We start from the raw sequence: 25,136 nt of genomic DNA, 5'->3' as shown, positions 1-25,136 counted from the left end.
ATTAAGCACTTGGCTTGTGGCTAATAAAACATGTTGAAATAATACTTTCTATATGTTATATTAAATAAATATGTTATAAAAATTAACTTTATTTGTTTAGTTTTCCTTTTTAAATGCAATAGCAAAAAACTGAGTATTGGAAATGGAACACACATTAAATCTGTAGTAGATAGCGCTCTGACAACTACTTACTCAGTATACTCTTGCACAGACACAATAGAAAGTCCACATGAATAAATGAGTAAAACCTTTATCCTAGAGTAAAACATTTGGAAAAATCAAATTCTTTTGACTGTATAAGGAAAGGCCAAATTTAACACCAACATCATCAAAATATTTTTCCCAGAATGATCAGAATATATGATTGCATTTTCAGGTGGATCTGCTTTTCTCTCTTTTCCAGTAACAATGCATCTCCCGATATAGAATATCTCCTAGATATAAGATATAACTATAACCCCTACATGGACGAAATCTTCTTCCCAGGACATCTTCTCTCTCGATCTTCTTAGGTGATAAATTGGGTCACAGAAGCAGAAATCACAACTTATATTATGTAATATTCTCCACCTCATCCGAATATGGAGGTTGGACCACCTGAGAAAAGAGAATCTACAGATGCCCTCAAGCTTTGCCCTCATGAATAATTCCTGAGACTATGTAAAGAAAGAGCTGAAGAGGTGTTATACTGTCTGCATGAAACAGAAAAAAAGAAGAGAAATTGTTGCTTTCATTAAGTGCACCATTTCTTACAGCACTAAATGATTGGGGGTGGGGATGGCAGTAACCATTTCATGAATGTTTTCAGCGAGGAAAAGATTATGTGACTTCGCACAGACACCAATTCTCTCTCAACCCATGATGTAGATCATTTTATCATGGGATGAAAGAGAATTGGTATTCCTATGGCTCAAGTATTTATTTTTGTAATCATTTGGAATTTATGACAATTCTAACTTTAGCCATGGAATAAAAATGTTTATAAGATAATACAGCTGAGTAGTAATTGTTTGCACTCTAGTTGAAAAGTATAGACATGAAGGATACTTGAAAATATAATTAAAGCTTGAAAAATATTACAAGTTGATGTGTTAAAAATGGTATCAAAATAACTATGCTTCCAAAGGCAAAGACCTTTGCTATATTCATTTTTTACTGGCGCCAATGACAACATCTCTTTATTTTAATGAAATTTGACCTGAATCTTAAATACTAGGAAAGATTTGCGTAGGTGTAGAAAAAAGGGGATGAGAAAAGGGGTAGCCATTATTTTAGTTTCCTCAAGAGTATTGAATAACCATTCCAGATATGTCCTTGTCTTTCTCTGGGTTCTTGAGAAAGAAGAAGTCAATGTCTTTTGATACAAGTTAGAGCAGACAGCAGCTGCATGAAGACTTAAAAAAGCAACATTGATAGGCATAAGGGGGTAGAAAAGAAACTTGAATAAATTAAATTCACTGCATCTCCACCTCCTGCAGAGCTATGCAATAAAGGAGAGAAAGGACCGCATATGCCTGGTTCTCATCATATGCAATAAAGAGTTTGACCATCTGCCTCCAAGAAATGGGGCTGACTTTGACATCATGGAGATGAAGCTGCTTGAGGATCTGGGTTACAGTGTGGATGTAGAAGAGAATCTGACAGCCAGGGTAACAACCCCTCAGCCACCCCAAACTCATACATATTGAACACGCATCCTTCTAATAACTAGTTAGCTTTATAGAAGCTCAACAAAGTTTAACAACCTCTGCTACCTTGTGTGTGTGTGTGTGTGTGTGTGTGTGTGTGTGTGTGCAGTATGCAAAAAATGAAAGCATTAGATTGGTAAATTTATGTCTCTTTTTTGCTCCAAATGTCCTCAATTCCATAAAACTAGACAAAATATGATTGGCACGAGTTTTCACATTTCTGATTGAGTTTCAAAGTCTGGTGATTGGGATGCAGCCCCAAGATTCTCCATAAAATTATATAGTAATAAGTGTTAAACAGGAGTACAGTCTTAAAACAAATATTGAGTCCTAAATTGGTGACCAGAGCTATTCCTAGCATTGAGAGTAGGTCTGTAAATGAGACAGGAAGTTCCCAGTCAGCATCCATCTAGGTTACAGTAGAGAGAAACAGTCAAGTTATAAGCAAAACGGACAGCTTCAGAGAACAGGTGTGCATATATGTGTGTCTACATAAGAGTGACAAGAAAGCCAAGAGTAAGAAAAAAGGAAAAGGAAACACGACACAGAATTGTAGGGTAAGGAGCAATGTTCTTGGGTTGGCTGAAAAAGCCTCTGTGGGGAGACAACACAGGGGTTGGACTGGACTACCAGAAGGAGACAACCTTGGAGAGACATGAATGCAGTGCCTTCAAAGTACGAGAAGCTACCTGTGAAAGAGCTGAGCTGAAAATAAAACTGGCACATGAGATGCACAAAGAGAAGACCAGTGTGACTCAAGTTTGGAGGAGAAGGGACATAGTATGCGGGTGGAGTATGGTCAGGCCAGTAGTTTGATTTGATTCTAAGAAAACTGGGATGGGTTTTACAGAGAAAGTGGTGTGGTGCATTTATAACACATGACTCTTGGTAGGTGAGGAGAAAGATTGAGATGGAAAAGAAAAAGGGAAATGAGTAACATATAAAAATATACAATATATAAAGAAGACAGTGTGTCAGCCAGAGAAGAAAATGGCGACGACCCATAGCCCCATTAAGAAGGAAATGTGAAACCATAAAACAGCTGTCATGACTGAGTAAGCACTATGTGAAGCACCATGACCCAGATGTTACATATGTTTCTTGTTTCGCTCATGGTAAATCTAGGAGGTCCCATTAATTGTGATGCTTCTCCGGCTGAAGTTAGACATTGCTCTTTTCCAGAATATGAAGTCATTGCTGTGGGCATTTGCTGCCCGACCAGAGCACAAGTCCTCCGACAGCACGTTCTTGGTGCTCATGTCTCATGGCATCCTGGGGGAATGTGTGGAACTGAACATGATGAGGCAAACCCAGATGTGCTGCTTTATGACACCATCTTCCAAATATTCAACAGTCACAACTGCCTCAGTCTAAAGGACAAACCCAAGATCACCATTGTCCAGGCCTGCAGAGGTGGTGAATGTTGAGACTCAACATCTAACAGTTATGAAGGTGTATGCAGAGGATAGTGATGTTTGGTTTATATTTAGGGTCAACAGTCTTAGACCCCATCCAGTGCAAATAAAGTACATTGAATTCTAAAGAAACTCTACCTGAGGGTCTGGTATAATGAGAAATTGTCTCATCAGCAGAGAAATTTCTGTACAGTTTTATCCATGGTAAGTGGTGAAGGATGTTATCAGAATCCCTAAATCAAAGTTAAACAGAAATACTCAAACTTTGGAATGAAATAATTTTCATGATAGCTTGATTTGTAAATGTTTTACAGACATTTTGACATTATGTGGTTTGAGAAGAATGGCATTTGAAACTGGGGCAATTACGGAAAAGCAGCATGCTTTTTCTTATAATTACTGAGGGAGAAATTATTAAAGAGGTCAGAGAGCTTTAGATTACTGCAGTTTCACTTTGCTTCAGACTTTGAATTACCTCAAGGCTGGCTGGGCACAGAACCTCATGCCTATAATCTGAACACTTTGGGAGGCCAAGGCGGAAGGAACACTTGAGGCCAGGATTTTGAGACCAATTGATTCATAGCTCTTGGGAGCTATTTTTCAAATGAAAGAGAAAACAGAAATAATTTTTCTAAAAACTGGTAACTACAAGATGATTTCATTATCACCAGGCACACTGTTGAATGACACTTGAGAGAAAACAAAGTGGTGTGTGTGTGTGTGTGTGTGTTTGTGTGTGTGTGTCTCTTTGTGTGTTTGTATGTGTATGAAACTAATTAGAAAGAACAAGGGGATTCTGATAGCCATACTGTAGGAGGCACAGTAGTGTGTAGAAAATTGTTGTCTCTGCAGCAAACCATGGGGAACAGTGGGTCAGAGACTCTCCAGCATCTTTGGGAATCATGTCTTCACAGTCACCTGAGAACCTGGAGGATGCAGTTTGCAAGACATACTAGAGAAGGACTTCACTGTTTTCTCCTCTTCAACCTCACGTATGCGTCTTTTGGTGGTATTAAGTGATTTGTGGGCCTGAGGCTATCTTTGAATGATTCTACCAAATCAAGAATCCCTATGAAACAATGATCCAAGGGAATGTTGTGTGCTCTCCCATATTTTACATGATCTTAGATGTGATGTGAAAACAGATTCCTTCCCCCTCCCACACCCACATTTTTAAAAATTGTACTTTTATTATAAGTGTTATAATTTAAAGCCAAAGGCATACCAAATATTAAAGCAACACAACATAAGGAATCCCATTCGCCACACACAATTTAAACATAAATGACGGATTCTGTTATTTATCAAACCCATTTAGTGTTTTGTGTAGTGTTTTCATGGATTCCAGGAATGGCTTCCCTTTCTCAAATGATCAATTTCATGTCTTATTCTCCATGTTTCCCATCTGATTCCACAATGAGCAGCGCCATTGCATGCCCTACTAGAACTGTGGATACCCTTTAAAACAAGTAGAAGATGATAGGGTGGGACTCATTAGGTAAAATCTTGGGGAATACTGGTTAGTATTTCACTTCTAGGTAATTATCTTAAGGAGTATACATTTAACCATTTTTAATTTGTATATTTTTAATTCTTATTTTTTAAAACCAGTTTACTGAGGTGTGATTGACATATATAATGGTACATATATAATGTATACAACTTAATGAGTTACAGATAAGTATGCACTCCTGAAATCGTCACCACAGTCTATGCCACAAATATATCTCTCTCCTCCAAAAGATCCTTCTACTTCTCTGTTTAATATTATAATTTCACGAGTGCATGTGAAAATAACACTTAACATAAAATCTACCCTCTTAGCATATTTTAAGTTTACAATGCAGTATTGGTTACTATTGGCACCATCCTGTACAGTAGACTTTTATCACTTTTTTCATCTTCTATCACTGAAACTTGGCGTGTGTTCATCTGTTTTGTTTATTATATGGTGAAAGACAGCATGGCATAATCTGCAAACAACTTGGGAGCCTAGTGGCCATTTTTTGTTGCTTACTCACTGTGGGAATATGAGGGAGTTCCTTCATCTTTCGGAGTCTCTATTCCTTCCTCTGTAAAGTGGGATAATTCCAGTTATTTCTCAAGCCCCTATAAAAGCCAAGAGAATAAACACGATGTTTGTAGTAGAAAGTCAGTCCCAAGAATCAAAATACAATCACTACGCAATCTTTTGCAATGCTTACAAGCTGCACCTTTTGATCAACATTTGCTAGGTTTTCTGTTGACTTTATGTGGAAAGTGGTTAAATGTAAGGTTGTAAACATGTCATCCAAATCTGTAAAGATAATTCCCAAGCTACGCTTTTATTAAAAAAAAATCCTCAAAACAAAAATGTAAACAAAAACATAGTGAAGGTCATAGCCCAAGGCATACCCATCAGTATCATCATAGATAACGTGCCCAGGAGAGACAGCACAAGGGGCTCCATCTTCATCACATAACTTATCATATGCTTCCAGAGATATTCCTGGCGCTGCCAGCTAGAGGAAGTATTTCGGAAGGTAAGTGTCTGTTTCTTTTCCAGTCATTCACCCATTTGTCCAAGAAGAATTTGTGATGATTCACCTTTCACTTCGCAGTTACAATCTTTGTCAGTCAAGTGAAAGTTGAGAGATAACTAGTTTCTGTCATTCAGGTGTTTAAAATATGGTTTAGGGAAAAACAGTTCCAGGAGATCAAAGTAAAACAAAATAATGTCAACCATAATCTTTACGTATTAGGCTATAAGTTCTTAAGTTTTAGAGAATGAAAAATATTTTGAAATAATTTTTATTACTTTATTTATTAAATGAATAAAAATTGGGTGGTCTGCTAGGTCATTGGGTCCATCCTGGTGACAGAGGGGTACATGAGACATGCATGCCGTCAGCCTATCTAGGACTCACATTTTCGTGGGAGTATAGATACTGAAAATGTGGGTTAATCAACAAATAAGTGTTTACAGACTGTGATATGATCCATAAAGGAATGTGAGAGGGAATAAAAAAGTCAATCTTTCAATGGAGAATTGCAGAAGGAAAGGCTTGCTCCTCCTTGCCCAATTTGGGACATTCCTTATTCCCACTTCTTCCTATGTTATTTTCTCCATAGTTCTTACCTTCCTGCACTCAGCATATATTAATAGTTTATGTATTTGTCTGTTTGTTATTTTACCCGTATTTACTTTCTAACATGCAAACTTCAGGATGATGGGGATTTGCTCAGCACCCCAACAAACCTGGCATACAGTAAATATTCAATTAATCTTTGAATAAATAGATGCATAAATGAATAAAGAGAGAATCTATTCTATTTAATCTAAATACATTCTATTTTTTAAAGAGAAAACAAGATTGGTATTAACACAGTATAGCGTGGTTGTTTATAAAGTAAAACCTGTAGAGAACAGTATGACTCCTGTGGGAAATGAAGAATACACCTTTATTCTGGAGTTCAAAGAAGAAAGCCATCCAGGACTGGTGCTGTGGCTCATACCTGCAATCCCAGCAGTTTGGGAGGCCGAAGAAGGCCAATTGCTTGAGTCCAGGAATTTGAGACCAGCCTGGGCAACATGGAGATACCCCGTCTCTACATAAAATACAAAATTTTGGTGGGCGTGATGGTGGGTGCCTGTAATCCCAGCTATTTGGGAGCTGAGGTGAGAGGATTGCTTGAGCAACGGAAGACAAGGTTGCAGTGAGTGGAGATCATGCCACTGCACTCCAGCTCAGGTGACAGAATGAGACCCTCTCATAAAAAATAAAAAAATAAAAAAGAAGGAGTATGAGAAGATTGCAGCATAAATTGAGACAGATTTTCTGTGAATAGAGACCTAAGAAGATAATTTTTTTAGGATAATTAGGAATCAGACGTTGTACTTTCAAGGGTATTCTTAGAAAAAAGAGCTAAAAATTCTGGATTTAGGGTAAGTAGCATCTCACCATCTCATCAATTGGTTCATCCAACAGACTACAAGATCAGCTTGGTGGTGAAGTGAAAGTTGTTCAGTGTTCAAGTCTCAAAGTTAAGGTAATGAGACTTAATTCTCATTCAGTGGAGGAATCAGCCTTGGTGGGAGTTGAAAGTACAGAGTCATTCCCTATCCTGGTCTCATGAACCATTTCAAAGGGATAACTGATTGTCTGATCTGTAGGTCAGAAATGGAAAACAGAGGAAATGAATGTTGAAAGGCTTTGGATGAGACATGAGGTGTTTATCTTGATGTAAAGGGTACAGTCTGACATGGAGTGTCAATTCTAAGAGGTAGTGTACAATGTTGAGAAGACAGAATACCCATGGGCTTGGTCCTATGAAATCTGCAAACTCTCTTCGTTCCAGGACTTTCCTGGTTAATGGTGGAAGATGCTTTCTGAGACTTGAAAAGAGTCGTATCTCATCTATAGCCTACTTTCTTTTTCAGGTACAGCAAGCATTTGAAAGTTCGGAGGCAACAGTCCAAATGCCCACCATAGAACGAGTGTCCATGACAAGATATTTCTACCTCTTTCCTGGCAATTGAAAATGGTTAAGTATTGAGAGTTGTTGGTGGTGTATGAAATAAATGAGAGTGTGATATTGGAGGTGAGGTCCGATGACCAATGACAGTTGAGTACTTGGACGGCCAAATTAGTGTACTTTGTTGATGTAGTCTGGTGATTATCTGTTATCTTTTATTAGATTTTTTTGCATTTGGGTTCCCCCAACCGTACAATTAATCAGGCAATCAATCAATCAAGGATGTAAGGAAAACCGAGGCCGAATGAGATAATAAAAAACCCAGGGTAGCATTTATTAAAATAGAAACATATTCCTGCATCCATTACTATTTATATTCATTTATATCTCATACTCTATCTTTATCTTTTTCTCTCTTTTTCTTACACACACACACACACACACACACACACACACAGACACAAACACATACTGAGTTACCAAACATTGCATCAAACTGAACAAAAATGAGAAAACAGAGGCACTAACTCTGTAGAAAGCAGTACTTTGATTTTCTGAGTGAGGATATCACAGCAAATACCACATTACTGGTGTTCAGGTATCCTTACCAGATAGAAGAAAATAAACCCTACAGTGTAGAGTTTGTATTGATCCAGTCTCTCGTTCTCAGAATGTTCTCATAATGCAGATCACAAATCACTGAGAGACTGTTTTCAGACCCTCAACCCTTTCCAGAAGTTCCTTCAAGCTCTCATGTTAATAGATATACTTTCATTTTTGTTCTTTTCATCAAAATGTTATAGATTGGGTACATTCAATCTGGACCAAACGACTACATTCTTCACTCATAGCATCTTCATTTAACACTATATTATAATCCTATTATTAATCTCCATCTCAGATACATAATTTAAATTATATTCTATACTCAACTGTGTAAAGGTTATCTCAATACTTCCAATATTTGCCACATAATCTTTTACTCTTGGTTTCTGGCACTACACTCTAGTCACAATATTGCACATTTCAGCTTTCAGTGCCTAATCCATCCAACGGGGCTGTATTTGGACGTTGAGTTGTTTGTTTGACTAACATTTGCAACATTAACCATGCACCAGGTTCTGTTCTAGATGCTTGGAGTATGCCAATTAACAAAATAGATAGATTCCTTACACTCAGAAAGTTTATATACTAGTGAGGAGAAAGATTCTCTGAATACACAAATAGGTAAATATATCACAAGCCAAAATGCAAAAAATAAAATAAAAGGCTAAGAGGAAAAATAAATGAAGATAAAGGAACACACAAAATGATGGATGCTGTACTCCTATAGATATTTCACTCAGGAAAGCCTTCCTTGAAATAATGAAATGAGAACAAAGAATGGACAGAGTTGGAAAGTGAACCATATGGTTCTTATGCAGGAAAAGTGTCCCAGCACAGAATACAGCCAGTGCAAATGCTCTGGGGTAGCAATGCACTAAACATGTTTAAAGAACTGCAATGAGACAGTGTGACCAAAAGAGAACATGAGTGGGGAAAATGGCACAGACAAATTAGGAGAAGCAGTGGGAAGCCAGATGTCATGGTTCTTGGTTATCACATGGTAAACCTTTAAAAATTATTGTCTCACTGAGACAAGAAGGCTTTCTAGTGCCTTCTTGTAACATAATTTTACTCAGGTTTTACAAAGATCACATTTTAGTGAAAAGATTAACAGGTCACAGATGGAAGTCAAGGGAAGTGTCAAGAGCAAATGGAAGAGGATAGAAGAAGAATCATGATGAAGGATGGGATGAATGCGGCAAGGGGTAACCATCTTGACCTTCTGTTCTTTCTCTCCCCAGCAGGAAACCACAAGCATCCCAGCCCTCCTTTATCAACTTCAAGAAACACATTTACTAGTACAGATTGCATGCTTAACATTTTGTATTTCAATAAGGGTGAAGACAAATGAACTGCGTCTTTTTCTTTTTCTAATAGAGAATATAATTTCACTGAAAATGCTGGGTGAGTCTAAATGAAGTGGAAGAAGCTAACTGGATTTTTGATCTTTATAGCTCATGTAATATCTGATGAAGAAAACTGACTGTGACTTAGCCTCAACAATAGGATGAAAGAAGATGATGCCGAAAACTATAGTGACGTAGCGCTTCATACCCATTAGAATGACTCCCATCAAAACAAACAAACAAACAAACAAACAGAAAATAACAAGTGTTGGCAGGGATGTAGAATAATTAGAACCCTGTGATCTGTTGTTGAGAATTTCAATTGGTATAGCTACTGTGGAAAGCTGCATGACAGTTCTGCACAAATTAGAAGTGGAGTTACCATATGATCCAGAAATTCCATCTATGGGTACGTACCTAAAATAATTGAATGCAGGGTCTCAAAGATTTATTTATACACTCACATTCATAGCAGCATTGTTCACAATATCTGAAATGTGGAAGCCACCCAACTAACCAATAAATGATAAATGGATAAACAAAATGTGGTATACACTCATAATGGAATTTTAGCCTTAAAAACAAAGTTCTGACATTTGTTACAATATGAATGAACCTTAAGAACATTAGGCTATGTGAAATAAGGCAGCAACAGAAAAACCAACACTGTATGATTTCACTTACATATGAGGTACCTAGGGTCTCAAATTCATAAAGACAGAAAGTAGAATGGTGATGGTCAGGGACAGTGGGTAGGAGGAAATGGGGAGTTACTATTTAATGATCTAGAATCTCAGTATTACAAGATAAAGAAGAATTCTGGAGGTAGATTGGGGTGACTGTTATGACATTATGAATGTATTTATTATCACCAAACACCACATGTAAAAATGTTAAGATGGTCAATTTGGGGGTATGTTTTTTTTTTGTTTTGTTTTGTTTTGTTTTGAGACAGAGTCTCCCTCTGTCACCCAGGCTGGAGTACAGCGGCCCAATCTCACTGCAAGCTCTGCCTCCCAGGTTCAAGCCATTCTCCTGCCTCAGCCTCCCGATAAGCTGGGACTACAGGCACCTGCCACCACACCCAGCTAATCTTTTTGTATTTTTAGTAGAGACGGGGTTTCACCGTATTAGCCAGGATGGTCTCCATCTCCTGACCTCGTGATCTGCCCGCCTCGGCCTCCCAAAGTACTGAGATTACAGGCGTGAGCCCCTGTGCCTGGCTGGCGGTATGTATTTTTACCACAATAGGAAATTGGGAAAAAATGGTGTAATTGGAGGTGAGAAGAGATGGAGGAAATTGCACCCAGGAAACTCTGATCAACTTACACAGAGGAGAATTAAGCTACTATGCAAAATTGATGAAAGAAGAAGTGAGAGTTAAGTATATTATTATTTCAAATGAATCAAGGAAATAATTGGAAATCACACTATTATCAAATATTAGATAGAATAGGAGAGAGAATTGGCAGTGTGAATGAGCTACATCTCATTTTTCATATGAGACAGTTAATAGCATTGTTTGTAATCTTTATATCATGAAATAGATAAAACAGGCATCATTGGGTGTTCCAAAGATTGTCAGCAAAAAATAAGGCAAATAACAGAGAAATTACACCTAGTTTGTGGGACCAAAGATGAAAAGCATAAAAATCTGATTTTTATTGTAGTGTTTTCTGTGCTACTGACAAAACTTTTTAAAATTGTAATCTATCCACATTTTAAATAGTATACAGCCATCAAAAATCAGATAGTGTTTCATGTGTTGATTTTTTAAAATGTTTGTCACACATTGTGAAGTTAAATAAAGCAAATTATCAATAATATAATTTTAAGATACTGCCACTATAGAAAAAAACAATCTGTAGGTAATTATGTGTCTGTTAGTTATCTATTGTTGAGTATCAAAACACCCCAAAATACAGTGGCTTCACACAAGAAGCATTTATTATTGTTACAAGGTGGCCAGTCAGCTGAATGTTTCTTTTCGTCACTGCTAGGATTGTGTCTGAGATCATCTGCGTGTAGGGTAGGCATCTCTGCTGACAAGGCTGGGATACCTCATAGGTTGGGAAAACACTTGGCTGGAGGCTGGCCTACGTTGGCCTTGGCTGGGATGACTGGGCTCTTCTTCACATGAGGTCTCTATTCAGCTAGCAATCTAGCCCAGGCTTATCTTCATTTAGCTTCAGGTGTTCAAGAGGAAGAAGGGCACAAGGATTTGTAAAACGCAGACTGGAAACTCCATCAGATCCCTCTGCTCCATCATGCTGGCCAAAACCAACCTATAAGGCCAGTTCAGAATAAAGTAAAGGCCAAAAAATGCTAGAAGGCCAATGATTAGAGCCATGGATAAGATCAGTATTGCATTAAGTGTTTTGTAAAATTATTTAAAATATTACACACAGATACAAGCTAAATGTATCGTTGTGATTACCTTGCCATATGAAATTAAAGAATCTACATTTTTCCATTTTATAAACTTTTCTGTTGTTTTATTTTAATGGCATACATATATCTGTTTCAAAAATAAGTGAAAGAGTCTCTTGTGCATTTAATGAAGAAAAATACATTGATCTTGTGGAAAAACAACATCCCAATTTAAAAATGAGTGGATCAGGAAAGAGAAGAAAAGAGATCACTTATGTGAGTTTCTCAAATAGTGAAAGGAGTATCACCATTTGGCAGTCTTCAGTCAGCCTCTTTCCCTTAAATTCCAAAATCACACTTCCGGGGTTGAGTAAGTATCAGTGAAGTAAAGACTCCTGACCATTTAGAGGCTGATGGCATCAGACAGACTAACAGAGATTTAACTGAATTTATTAACAGTCTTAAAAATAGACAGGAAAACAGAACACAGAGACGGGTTCTCATGCAAGTGTACATGATTTCATTCTGTTCACTTTGTTATGTCAAAAAGAAGAAAACACCTTCTGCTTCCTGTTTTCCAAAGGAAAGCAGTTATACATGAGATCAGGAGTCTAACTGTATCTTGGCGAAGAAAAAGAGAATTTGAGGACTGGGAATTTTCCATTTAGGGTAATATCAACAAGCTTGTCTACTGAGAGGAGACCAAGCCTGTTGAAATTGCTTTTGCTTTCATAGCTTTTTCCTGTCCAGGGAGCAGGAGCAGCCATGGCTGGTGAGTGGCTTCAGTTTTCCTGTTGTTTATGGCTGTCCTTTGAGAAAGTTATATTCAAGGGAAAGAAGAAGGCAGAGTGGAGGGGGTCTCCCAAAAGCTAACTATTTTACTCTGGGTATGGAGGGAGATATGTCAGCTTGGGGCACAGCACTAAAAATGCAAACCAAGTGTCTTCATTAATATGTTACAACTTCTCAAATGAAAGAGAAATGTAGAAACATCTGGATCTCTGTTCTTAAACTTTTCCTTTGATTTTAGACTCTTCTTTTAACTCATACTGACCCGAAATTCTCACCCATTTTATAAGTGTTCTGTTACGGTGAGGGTGAGAAGCCAGGTGGTTGAACAGGGTAACTTGCATTTCCTCCACATTTCTGCTCTCTGTGTGAACTTTCAATTACAGCAGCAAATGGGTCAGCTACAATATGTGCGCTCAATCTGGGCATACCGAGCTTCCCTGCCAGCCTTGATAAGGGAAACAAAAAAAGGTGTTATTTTACAGATGAATGCATTTATGCTACACATATTGAATGTAATGTCTTTTCAAACTAGTTATTGATAAAAGTGAAAGAAATTGAAGAGATCGTAGGAGACGCAAAGACTAAACTGAGTCAGCTGTCACTAAGTTCCTTAGTGAATTCACTTTGCTTCTCTGAATCTATTTCACCATCTATGAAAACGGAGAGAATTGAACAAGATAGGAGCTTCTCCACGTGTGGTCCTTGCACCAGAGGCTTTGGCATCACCTGAGGAATTGTTAGAAATGAAAATTCATGGGCCCATTCTCACCTATCAAATAAAAATTGTTTGGAGTAGGATGCAGGAAGCTCTGCTTACTAAGCTTTCTAGGTGATTCTTATGCACATTAAAATTTGGGAACCACTACCCTAGAATGGGGTATCTAAAGTGCTGTCCATATCTAAGATTCTATCATTTTCACAGATGAGAAACCATCCAACGGTGTTCCGGTCCACATGGTGAAGTTGCTGATCAGGACCTTTCTACATGGCATTTTTGATGACTTGATGGAAAATAATGTGTTAAATACAGATGAGATACACCTTATAGGAACATGTCTAAAATTTGTGGTGAGCAATGCTGAAAACCTGGTTGATGATATCACTCAGACAGCTCAAATTGCAGGGAAAATATTTAGGGAACACTTGTGGAATTCCAAAAAACAGTTGAGTTCAGGTGACTATTGTGGGGCTAAGAGCTAGTAATTCATTCTTATTCTTTCTCTACTCTTCTTATTCAGTTTTTGTCCTCTTTATTTTTCCTTTCTCCAAGTGGAGAATAAACTATTCCCATCTTAGGACCTTCTTCACCAATCTTTTTTTTTTTTTTTTTTTTTTTTAAGACAATATTTTGCTTGCTCTTGTCATGCAGGCTGGATGGAGTGCAATGATGCAATCTTACCTCATTGCAATCTCCACCTCCCCAGTTCAAGCAATTCTTCTGTCTCATCATCCTAAGTAGCTGATTTTACAGGCATCCTCCACCATGCCTGGCTAATTTTTTAATTAATTAATTAATTTATTTATTTATTTATTTTTTAGTAGACACGGGGTTTCACCATGTTGCCCAGACTGGTCTCAAACTGCTGATCTCAGGTGATCCTCCTGTCTCAGCCCCCTAAAGTGCTGGGATTACAGGCATGAGTCGCTGGGCCTGACCTCCTGTCTATCTTATTTAATGTCACAAAATACCTTGATCATCCCCAATTACTTTTACACTGCTGTATACTTTTTTCTTTAACAATACTCACCCTATCACTCCATACAATTTACTTATTCATTATATTATTATGTCTCCCTCCGCTGAAATGTAAACTCCACCATGTGGGGGGTCTTTGTCTGCTTTGTTCATGAATATATCCTAAACACATGGAAATGATACCTGAAACATAATAGGTGCTCAGCAAATATTTGTTAAATAAACAAATGGTGCTGGGGACATTAAATTCAGTGACAGCCTTTAGCTATTCTGGGCTACTCTAGTTGCACAATGTGGACGCTGGAGTCATTCCAGATACAGAATATACAATAGGGGATATCCATTATCTTTTGCTTAGCTGTGGCTTTGCCCCAGAAAGAAATGTCTGGAAATCTAGATTTCTATTTAAGGAAGGAATACGGAATTCATGGCTTAGTGGGGTATAGATGTTTCCTTCTCTCTGGAACATGGGTTGCTACACTTTTTCTTTGAAAGATAATGAATATTTTAATCTTTCTGGACCCTGTGGCCTCTGTCATGACTCAAATCATCTATTGTAGCTCACAAACAGCAATAGACCATAAGTACATAATGGGTGTGCTGATGTGTATCCCAGTATAACTTTATTTATAAAACTGGGTGTTGGGCTGAATCTGACCCACAGGCCATGGTTTGCTGATTCCTACTCCAGACTGTAATATATAAATGAGTATATTCCCAATTCTTGGATATGCATCAAGAAAAAGCCAGTGAGCCAGGATGTTTAGCCATAACCTCTCCCCAGAGGTGGCATTTCAGTACATACTTAAACTGTGGGGAAGGAGTTGTGCCAAACTCTGAAACAAAAGCGTTCTCTAGAAAGGGGAAACAAGAGCAAGGACCCTGAGACAGTAATGCTCTTGCTGTGTAAGACAGTCACAGCCAATCTGACTGGAGAGTAGGAAATTAGAGAGAGTGTAAATGGAGCTATTAAAGAGTCAGGCCGGGATTTTATTTGCAATATAAAACATTGCAGGGTTTTGTTTTTGCTTTTTTTTTTCTTTTTTTTGGATTTTTTTTTTAGACAACTGTTTATTAGTAGTCGAGGATCCTTACAAATTCCAGGAGTGTTGCATAGCTTCTGTTCTTCCTAGCCATCTATTAGTTAACATCCATTACTAAAACAAGTGCTTAAACTTGTGTGAATATTAAAGAATGTTTTTATGAAAGCTAAGTTTTATCTTAGTTTACATAAAATAAGTTGACATTAAAAAGTAGAAGTAATATGACATATGATAAATTGCCCTGAGTAAGAACTTTGTACTCCCTTTACCAAAATGTAAATAAGGTGTTTCCAACTGACACGTTTTTAAAAAATAACAATCCTCAAGTTGAAAGAGAGCTGTTAATCTCCCACTTTTCTTTCTCCATCTCTTTCATTTTCCCTTTCTTATCATCTGTTTTATTTTCTTTCCCATTGACATTCTTTTTCTTGTTTATGTTTTTTCCTTTTCTCTTTTTTCCTCTGTTCTTTTTCTCCTCCTTTCCTTTTACTTTCTTCCCTCCATACTCTCAATTCTCCCTTTAATTTCACTGCCAATGTTGAAATCATTACATGCTAATTGAGCCAAGTAAGTTGTAACTGCAAGGGCATGTCCTAATGTCTACAGCAGAAAAATGATAAATGATGCATCTTGCCTTCATTTACACTACCTTAGAAGTTGTTAAACAAGGAGTGATAGGATAAGCGTCGCATCAGAAAGGCCAGTTGAAAGTGGTTTAAATATTTCAGTTAGGAAACAACAGCTTTTAGACTGGGTTTATGGCAATAGAGTTGATGAAAAGTTGTTAAATTTGAGACCTAGTTTTGGCAGCAGAATCAATGCAAATTGACTAATGGATTGGATATGGGATGTGAAAGAAAGGAAAGAATTAATAATGACTAGGTTTTTGGCTTGGCAACTGGGTGTATGGTGCCATTTACTGAGTCAGAGAAAACAGGTGTGCAGGAGACACAGATTTGAAGGAACGCACAATATCAGGAGTCCTGTTTTGTATGTTTACTTTGGAACATGTGGTACCTCCAATGGTGGACGCTGAATAGGCAAATGGATGGGCTCACAGAGAAATCTGGACTGGGAAAAATCTGGAGATTCGTCAGCATGTAGATAGTATTTAAGAGATTGAGACTGGAAGATGCCAGCTGGGAAAGAGCATTGATAGAGGATAACAGAGTGTCTGGCATAGAAAAACACAACTTTTGGAGGCATTGTGGGAGAGGAAGAACCAACAACTAAGACAGACAGATTTAGGAAGAATGGCTGGAAAATGCAGCATTACAGAAGCCTACAGAATGTATGTGAATGCTAAGAAATCTACATATAATCAGTGGTAGTTTGATAACTATGTTTTATTTAAGGATTGAGGATAACAGCCGGATTGGATTGCATACAAAAAACTAAGAGAAAAATTGGAAATAGCAAAAAATAAATAAATAAATAATGTTTTTCAGGCATTGTGTAGAGAAGTAAAGTAGTGAAATGGGACAATAATTGGCAAGGAAATAGGAAGGTTTTTTTTAAAAAAAATATATAGATATTAAGTCATGCTGATGTCAATAGGAATAGGTCTGTGGGAAAAGAGGAAGAGAATGATGTCACAGAACCTGAAGCTGAACAAATACCTGAGAAAAACCCTTGCTGGTGGGAGGGGATGGATTTCAGAGCTCAGGTGGAGGCAGTGACCTTAGATAGGAGGAAGGACACATGTTTTATGTAGTAAAAGAGAAAGTAGAGGAGGTGAGCAGAGATGTAGGCAAATTGATGGATTTTGTGGTTAAAAGATGAAATATTTCTTATGCAAAACTATTATAAGAAATAGAAGGCTTGTTGCCCTAAGGGAACAAAGAACCAGGTGATAACTTGTAGCTATTTTCAAGTATCTGAGGATAACTATTCACTAGCAGAATTTAAAAACTATTAACCTTGGTAGATACTATTCTAATATACTGGAAATACAAAGATAGAAGACCATCTTATCTATCCTAATTAAGGTTATAGTACAGTAAACACAATTAAAATACAATACAATAATTGTTTATGTTGAGGGTATTTTCATGTAAGAATGAAAAAATAGGGAAAGACACATTGGTCATGGAAGAATTCATGGGCTTTTACAGGGAAATGAATTAAATGTTTTCTGTATGATTCTGAGGTGGGAAATAACTATCAATACCTAGAAGGTACACTGTAATACACATAACTGTTCAAGAATGCCTTGGAATGTGTTGAGTTCCATGAAAGGGGAGATGTCTCAGAGAATGGTAATAATAAAGAAGGCATATTTCAAGTGACATACAAATATCTGAGTAGTGATTCCACTAGGCTAGACAAACATTACACTTCCTTCCAAATCTTAGTTTCTGTGTTTATATGATGCTAATGTGTTGGGTCTGAAAGATTAGTCCATTCCATGAACACTAACAAAAACACAGAAATTTATGACGAGGTCAGTAAGAAGCAAAAGGAAAATGGGGATGTATTCAATATTTTTGTTTTAGGCATTTTAAATATGAAGCAATTTTCTACTTCTATGAAACTTTTTCATGGACTGGCAGCAAGCAGTTTTGAGGAATGAGAGCCTAGCAAATAGGTCTGCAGGGTTGCAAGGCAGCAGACATTACTGCTTAATGAGCTACACGTTTTTTTTTTCTCTTTCAGCTCCTCTGGAAATCCAGGGTGCACAACCCAGTGGCAAGTTAAAGCTTTGACCTCATGCTCACTTCCACGAACTGAAGACGAAAAGGGCAGATGAGGTGATACGCTTTGAAATACGGAGACACAAGATTACTCATTCAGACAAGACACTGGGGACTTACTGGGATGCTTTAGCTCTCCTCACAAAGGCCTTAAGATCAGGAAATGGTCTAACCAACTGGTCTTCACATTACATTTTCTGTTTCTTCCATCTCATTTTGGGACACAGTCTAAACTCCTCTCCACCATCTAACTTAAGCCAACTTCATACAGTGAACACTTATTCCGTGTACATGCTTTCAGTCTGGTTTTCTGCCTCTTTCCTCACGAGGGTATATTTTCATGCAGAAACTTTTTGTCACTTACTCTATATTTATATTGGCCTGTTGTGTATGAACTTTGTAGGCAAAAGAGAAAAGGCCTAGGGAAAATCATTCTGTGTGTATTAATTGCAGATATATCCAGTGATGGAGAAAGAGGGCCGAACACTCTTGGCCCTCATCATCTGCAACAAAGAATTCAACTATCTTCATAATCAAAATGGTTCTGAACTTGACCTTTTGGGGATGCAAGATCTACTTGAAAACCTTGGATACTCAGTGGTTATAAAAGAGAATCTCACAGCTCAGGTAATGGCTGCGGAGAGCAGAACAAGCTGCTTTTTTTTTCACCCCCTTTAGACAGTTTTCAACCTCTTAATTGGCAGCTGCAAGAACAAGATATATGATATTATAGGAATTATACTTTCTCCAGAATAGGATCCCCTGGATTTTAGCCTTCTCTAATGCACAATCTTATAGCATATGCGTATGTGTATGTGTGTGTATTTAGAGAAATTCTATGTAGCAGAGTTTTAGTAAAAACGTTGGGTCTTTCTGATGTTCATAATCTGGAAGACATCTACTACTTGATGGTCTGGGTAAGACAAAAGCTTTGCACCCTGAAATGTCTGATACCTACAGAATTATCTTGTGAGACTTTTATAACGTCAATAGCAAGTGTCTAAATGTAAAGGGAGGTATATGGGGAAAAAATCACACACATGCAAATATGTAATGAAACAGTTGCGTTTCTAGTTCTATTTTGCAAAACTTTAGAGGGATCATTTTAAACTAACTTTCTGCTGCTCCATAGTGAATGAATTTCATATTTTTATTATTTGTCATTTTTTATCTTTTTAAATAAAAACTTACAGAAACACCATTGTTAAACAGATTAAAGCAAAGTGGCCTTATCAGTGTCTTGTCACCTCACTTGGCCTTCATTTTACTCCATCTCCCAGCATCTTCAGAAACCTAAGGTTTTACTGAAAACCACTGGACAAGACACTACATAAAAACCCTACTAGCTTTAATATTCTATACAGCTAAATTTTCTAGTTTTATGCCAGAACACTATTTATCTTACAATCCCATTCAGTCTAAACCATCTGATTCCTTAGTACTGGCTCATTTTTGTGAACTCCACCTATTTGAGTACAAACTACATACGTGTGGAGACTTCCTTGATAGTGACTCAAGGGTCTCTTTCAGAAAATGGAAACAGCACTAAGGCAGTTTGCTGCTTGCCCAGAGCACCAGACCTCAGACAGCACATTCCTGGTGTTTATGTCACATGGCATCCTGAATGGAATCTGTGGGACTAAGCACTGGGATCAAGAGCCAGATGTTCTTCACGATGACACCATCTTTGAAATTTTCAACAACCGTAACTGCCGGAGTCTGAAAGACAAACCCAAGGTCATCATCATGCAAGCCTGCCGAGGCAGTGAGTCTCCAATTAGAAAGCTGTAAATCTTGATTTTGAGACCTCCGGGAGTGGCTGTGCACTTTTAAAAATTAGCCTGGTGTTCATTTTCCTAGGGATGGGCAAGAGAAACAACATTTCAGTACTACTCCTAGGTCCAGTGCACTTCGAAATTGTATTAAGTCCCTACCATTTTTTAAAGAAACTATAAGTACAATAATTGGAAACATCCCAATCATCTGGGACTATGTTGTCAACATGGTTGTTCTAAACTCAAGTGGGTTCTGTTTTGTTCCCAGTAAGTGAGGTGGTATTTCTAGTAGTAAGGTACTTGCATTTTTAAGTAATGCCATGATAAAATGTACTTAAGGAAAGATATCATTGTAAAAGACAGAGTCTGTGTGTACGCATATGCCTGTGGGTATGTGTATATGTGTATGCATATGTGTGTGTATGTGTGTGCATATGTATGTGTATATGCGTGTGAATATGTGTGTGCATTTGTGTGTGTATATGTATGTCTATGCATATGTGTATGTGCGTGTGTATGTGTATGTGTGTGCATATGTGGATGTGTGTGCATATGAGTATGTGTGTACATATGTGTATGTGTGTGTGTATGTGTATGTGTGTGTATTTATAAATATCTCTTCTTTAATAAGACATAATGTCTCTCTCAGATGGTGCTGGGATTGTTTGGTTCACCACTGACAGTGGAAAAGCCAGTGCAGATACACGTGGTGGGCTCTTGCAAGGTAACATCTGTAATGATGCTGTTACAAAGGTTCATGTGGAAAAGGACTTCATTGCTTTCAAATCTTCCACACCACGTATGTGATTTCAGAGAGAAGAATTTCTAAATTTCTTAGTAGGTTTCTAGATAGTAGGCTTAGCTATGATCATGTCTTATCACTGATAAGAGCATTTCTTCTCTAATTACCAGGATATTTTAGGTGGAGAAAAGATTTAAAATGCTGAGACTTTCATAATTAGAAAGCTATAATCTTGATTTGGGAAGAAACGTTCAAAGTTAACAGGACTTTGGAAGGATTTGGTGAGCATCAAGACTTGGAATAATCTAACTACAAAAAGTGAGGAGTTATTTGGTTTTGTTTTTAAAATGTAGCAATGGCACAGAAAAGTATCATTTTCTCACAGTGTAGCTCCACAGCCACTTATCAGCAATTAAAGAAGCCAACCACTGAAACCATTGTACTTGCTTCACGCATCCCAGTAACTCCTGACCTATTATTATTAATCTAGTTTCAGGAAACTAGTTAACACTCAAATGCCTAAATTTTAACTAATTTAGGGTAATGAAGTTAATGAATAAAACATCAGTCCTTTGGCAGGAAAGTCATAATACAATGTAAAAATAGAGAATATTCTTGACCACTCCTGGTCGAAATTGCAGGAAATTTCTTTAACAATCATCCACAATATTATTCTATCAATGATTTGGATAACAGGAGCAATTTTTAATACCTCGTTTGCACAGTTCACAGTTCTAAATGCTCTATTGTAGGGATTTCAAATTTTAATGAACATAGAAATCATTTGGATATCCTTTCCAAATATAGATTTCTTATTCAGTAGGTCTGGAGTGGGGCCTTTCTGCCTTTCTTAAAAGCTTTATTGTGATGTTAGTGCTGTTGTTTGTTGCTGCATGTGAGCACTGAGGGACTAGAGGACACTCTGAGTCCAGCCTCGGGAATAAACAACTAGACAAGCTTCCCTTCTATTCATGTCATGTATTCAAGTTTTAATAAGATTTTATTTGAAAAATAAGGTCTACAATTATAACTGTTAAGGGAAGTTAAAGAGGTATATAAGGGCTGGTACAAATTCTGAAAGTATACTTAATTTATTTGGGGAAATACAATATAATATGCAAAATTTTCTCCTTTCTTTCTTTCCTTCCTTCCTTCCTTCTTTCTTTCTTTCCTAACTTCCTTCCTTCTCTCTCCTTCCCTCCCTCCCCCTTCCTTCCTTCCTTCCTTTCCATCCTTCCTTCCTCCGTCTCTCTCTTCCTTCCTTCCTTCCTCTCTCTCTCCCTCCCCCCTTCCTTCTTTCTTTCTTTCTTTCTTTCTTTCTCTCTCTCTTTCTTTCTTTCTTTCTTCCTTTCTCTCTTTCTTTCTTTCTTTCTTTTTGTTTTACACGTAGTTGTGTGCTAGGCCTGGGCTCGGTGCAGGACAAACGATGCACAATTAAAGCAGGTATGGTTACTGAACTTCATGGAGTTTACACTCAGAAAGGCAGGCACTAACTGTGAGAAAAAACACAGGTACAATATAATGAGAATAAATAATAATTGTCAACACTGGTAAAAGCTTTAAAGAAAAATGTGTGTTCACATTTCATAAATGAAGGAATTAACAAATCAAGGGTAGGAGATGAAGATTTTAGACAGAAAAGGCAGTGTGCATGAAGAACTTACAGACAAAAGGGAGCTTAGGAGAGGGGGCTGGGTGGCTGGCACATGGCGTCAGGAAAGATGACAGTGGGGAGGCTGGAGAGTGAGCCAGGCACTGAAACATTGGAGGCCTTACATGATCCTTCATACTAATAGTAATAGGAAATTCTAGTAAGCCGTAAGCAATTAAATGATAAGATCTTTACTTTTAAAGATCACTCTGGACGTTCTGTGTGGATAAAAAATAGTACAGCAAGAGTCGATATATGAGGACAGGTTAAATGCTAGTGCAATATTGCAAGCTATGGATGATACTGATAGTCTTGGGATATAATAAGTTGTTGTATCTAAGAAACAATTTGTATACAAAAATAATATGACTAACCACCCAGTGGTTTGGTGAATATATGTCAGGTGAACAAGAAGGTGTGATAGAAGTGACTCCAGCATGCAAGTAAATGGCAGTGGGGCCTTAGTTAAAACGGGAGATCTTCAAGAAGTTTTGAGGCGGTTTGGCATATTTTAAGATGATATGAAGAGTAGAGAGTTACACAGTTGTATATTTCAGAGGATAGATTTGCAATAGGAATAAAATTTTGAGAGATGCTGGCTTAAGGATAATATTTAATATCCTAAAAATGGACAAAATCACCTAAGAATTGAGAATAGTATGAGAACAGGCCCTGAAATGGAGGTTGAAATAACTCTAGAGTTCAATATTAGAGAAATAGGAACCAGCAAATTTGACTCACAAAGTAGAATCAGAGAACAAGAAAGAAGACAAGGAGTTTGTGTTGTCAGACTTACCAACAAAGAATCTGTTAAAGTTGCCAATGGTTTCTGATGTGAATGAAAGATCAGATGAAGGTGAGGCTTGATGAATGACTATTAGATTTAGTAACTTGGAGGTAATGGTTACCTTGAGGAAAGTCATTTGGTGAAGTTGGTGTTAGGCATAGGAGGGAAAAGCCTGATAGAAGTGAGCAGGATAAGGGAAATGGAATGGTGAATATAGACAGAATTGGAATTTTGACTTTAAAAAGTAAGGAGAAATCAGCAACGAGTTGCAGATAAAGTGGTAGTTAGAGAAGTATCGCCTTTTTTTCTAAATTATAGTAGCAACTTGATCATATTGAAATGGTAAACAGAAGCAGTCATTGAAAATATTTTTATACAACATAACAAAAAGTACAAAAAATACAGTATGAAACAAGTCAGGATGAAGAAGAGGTGCAGAATCAAGGAATGTCAAGAGCTGTAATATTTTTTTGTTATGTAGTTAGTGCTGAAAGGACTTACACTCTTTTCTATTACTTGCAAACCCAGAGGATGTAACTTTGCTCTAGCCTACTAGAACATTCAAGGGGATTTATGAGTGAGGGTCCATGCTGGCTTTTTCTGGGCCTGCTATGGAAGCTGGAGGTACCATCTTTATTCAGCATTGGCTTCCCTCTCTTCTCCAAAGCAACAAAATCAGACTTCTTCCCAAAGGTACGGCTCCAGGAATCTTTCAAATGTATGAAAGTTCACATCCTCCAATATTTTGATGCCTTTTATTTGCAGATAATGTTTCTTGGAAACATGAAACAAATGGCTCGGTCTTCATTTCCCAAATTATCTACTACTTCAAAGAGTATTCTTGGAGTCATCATCTAGAGGAAATTTTTTGAAAGGTAGGGGTCTTCTATTATTTTTAATGTAATGCCGTAGAAAACTTTGTAGAGCCATTTGTGAATTTTTATAGAGAATCCCAAAGCTCTTCATTCATCTTGATGACCCTTCCTGTATTCCAAGTTTATTCAAAGAGGGAATGTTCCAAAATGCTACATAGAAGCAGTGTGGGTTTTCCAAATAACTTGATTCTGATAGCTTTGCTCACCCAGGGAATTCTTTTTAGAGTAAGAATTCATCTGTGTATGTGCCATATCTAAGGAAAAGCTAAAAATATCTTCTGTTTACTTTACCTAGCTACAGCCTTAATACACACCCTGACTTTTCTCACTCTTGAAAGAGTCAGGTTTTCCTTTTAGAACATCTCTAAAGGCTTTCTTTACTACTTTAGGTTCAACATTCATTTGAGAACCCAAATATACTGACACAGTTGCCCACCATGGACAGAGTATCCATGACACGATATTTCTATCTCTTTCCTAGGAATTAAGACTCATAAGAAACAACTCAGGTAAATGTATTCTAGAAGTGGATTTGGGTGCTGCCTGCTCAGTCTATTCAGAAAGTCTGGATAGAATGGAGAATAATGATGGCCTGTCAGCTGCCCACTAGTTATAGAGGCTCGTGTTGTTTTCCTTTTCTTAGTGACCCCCAGTGAAACCCTGGTTTTATATGACATCAGTCATAGTATAATGGTTGAATAACTAATGGTAACCCAACAGTGGTAAGCTAGAAAACCCTTTATTTTTAATTTTTTTAAAGGAAATTAGAGTGGGGAATGTTGGATTCTGATGCATGCAGAAAATAAAGTCATTGGTATTGTGATGTACAGCCTGTGTTTGTCTCTCTTCACCCAAAAGTCAGTTTTGCTGAGTCACATTCCCCTCTGTTTGTGATGAGGCTTTCCTATACCACATGTCTGACTAGCTACTAAATCTATGCTGAGGCAATGGCGCCCTAGTACAGATCTTCCCAGTTGGGGGATGACAGGTCCGTAGCCCTTTTCTAAAGGTATTTCTCAGAGTAGAGATTAGTTATATTTACATCTTACCTCTAATAGCCAGATTACTGATGTTCTTTTCTCTCTACTTTCTCTAGGAAAATTAAGGCATCATGGTGTCTATGAATCTGCTATTTGAAAGTATCAATTTTGGATTAAGAATATTTTTATACCAAACTTCTCAGCTGTACACCTTTTGCAAAT

General features: G+C 37.5%; 1 protein-coding gene and 1 long non-coding RNA gene across 2 annotated transcripts in view; both read left to right on the top strand.

Moving 5' to 3' along the window:
• Window positions 1-11,987, top strand: part of LOC100436548 (uncharacterized) — a 47,338-nt gene extending 35,351 nt beyond the window's left edge. The window contains exons 3-4 of the long non-coding RNA XR_008511345.2: window positions 7,524-7,627; window positions 9,409-11,987. This is a non-coding gene — a long non-coding RNA (uncharacterized LOC100436548). The remainder of the gene's footprint in view (window positions 1-7,523; window positions 7,628-9,408) is intronic.
• Window positions 11,988-12,645: 658 nt separating this feature from the next.
• On the top strand, window positions 12,646-24,422 carry LOC100938140 (inactive caspase-12). The gene is given in 8 exon segments (XM_063728307.1): window positions 12,646-12,652; window positions 13,595-13,846; window positions 18,558-18,598; window positions 18,600-18,731; window positions 19,635-19,869; window positions 20,529-20,678; window positions 23,825-23,934; window positions 24,324-24,422. Coding segments are annotated over 8 exon segments (1,026 nt in total).
• The last annotated feature ends 714 nt before the right edge of the window (window positions 24,423-25,136 follow it).

The sequence above is a fragment of the Pongo abelii genome, chromosome 9 (genome assembly GCF_028885655.2).
Source record: "Pongo abelii isolate AG06213 chromosome 9, NHGRI_mPonAbe1-v2.0_pri, whole genome shotgun sequence".
NCBI classification, from domain to species: domain Eukaryota; kingdom Metazoa; phylum Chordata; class Mammalia; order Primates; family Hominidae; genus Pongo; species Pongo abelii.
This window is presented reverse-complemented; position numbering and strand designations above follow the sequence as displayed.